The sequence below is a fragment of the Neopelma chrysocephalum genome, unplaced genomic scaffold, assembly GCF_003984885.1.
Source record: "Neopelma chrysocephalum unplaced genomic scaffold, ASM398488v2 Primary Assembly neopelma1_83013, whole genome shotgun sequence".
Lineage (NCBI taxonomy): Eukaryota > Metazoa > Chordata > Aves > Passeriformes > Pipridae > Neopelma > Neopelma chrysocephalum.
The window spans coordinates 1-1,232 of record NW_020913642.1 but is presented as its reverse complement, the minus strand read 5'-3'; the positions used below and the strand labels follow the sequence as shown (position 1 = coordinate 1,232).

At 70.6% G+C, this 1,232-nt stretch overlaps 1 protein-coding gene across 1 annotated transcript; it reads left to right on the top strand.

Annotated features, from left to right (window-relative positions):
• Positions 1-15: 15 nt before the first annotated feature.
• LOC113979549 (basic proline-rich protein-like) lies at positions 16-1,228 on the top strand (the record flags this gene model as incomplete). The annotated part of the gene is made up of 2 exons (XM_027706907.1): positions 16-48; positions 122-1,228. Coding segments are annotated over 2 exons (1,140 nt in total), but the record flags the coding sequence as incomplete, so codon positions are not given.
• Between the last annotated feature and the right edge of the window lie 4 nt (positions 1,229-1,232).

The window sequence follows — 1,232 nt, the reverse complement described above, 5'->3', positions numbered from 1 at the left end:
CCGGACCCCCAGGGCTCAGCAGGGCCCCCCCCGGATGGGCCCCCCCCGGTAAGTCCCTGTCACACTCCGGGGGGGGCTCCAGGCTATGGGACCCCCCCAGCACTGCCCCCCTGTCCCGCAGGTGCCCCCCGGGGCCGAGGGGACGTCGGGGGACGGCGCCGGAGGGGTCCCGGCAGAGCCCCCCGAGGGGGACGTCGGGGTCACCCCCCTGCAGGTGGCACCGGGGGCACCGGGGGGGGCACCGGGGGTGACACCGGCTCCAGAAGTGCCACCGGGCCTGGGGGTGCCACCACCCCAAGGGATGCCCCCGGGTCCAGGAGCGTCACTGGGTCTGGAAGTGGCACCGGCTCCAGGGGTGGCACCGGCTCCGGGGGTGGCACCGGCTCCAGCAGCGCCACCAGCCCAAGGGATGCCACCAGCTCCAGCAGTGCCACCTCCAGCTGGGATGCCACCGGCTCTGGGGGTGCCACCAGGTCCAGCAGTGCCACCAGCCCACGGGATGCCACCGGCGCTGGAGGCGGCACCGGCTCTGGGAGTGTCACCAGCTCCAGGGGTGCCACCCCCGGCTGTGATGCCACCACAGTTGGTCCCCATCGTGCAGCTGCAGCCGGTCCCAGTGATGCCACCAGCAGTCCCAGTGATGGCACCAACGGTCCCAGTGATGGCACCAACAGTGATGGCACCAACTGTCCCAGTGGTGGCACCAGGTCCAGGGGTGTCACCGTGTCCAGCGATGCTCCCGGGTCCAGGGGTGCCACCACAGCCACAGCTGGTGGCAGGGATGTCACTGGCTCCAGGGATGTCACCAGCCATGGGGATGTCACCAGGCTTGGGGGTGCCCCCGGCCCTGGGGGTGCCACTGGGTCCAGGGATGCCGCCAGTTGTGGGGATGCCACCGGCTCCAGGAGTGCCACCAACCCCGGCGATGGCCACGGGGATGCCACCAGCTCCAGAGATGCCACCACCGTCTGTGATGCCACCAGCCCAAGGAATGCCACCTCCACCCATGATGCCACCAGCTCCAGAGATGCCACCTCCCTCCGTGATGCCACCAGCCCTGGGGGTGCCACCAGCCCTGGGGGTGCCACCAACCCAAGGGATGCCACTCCCATGTGTGATGCCACCACCTCCCCTGATGCCACCAGTCCCGGGGATGCCACCAGCAGTTGGGATGCCACCAGTGCAGGGGATGCCACCAGCTCCTGAGATGCCACCTCCAGCCGTGATGCCAC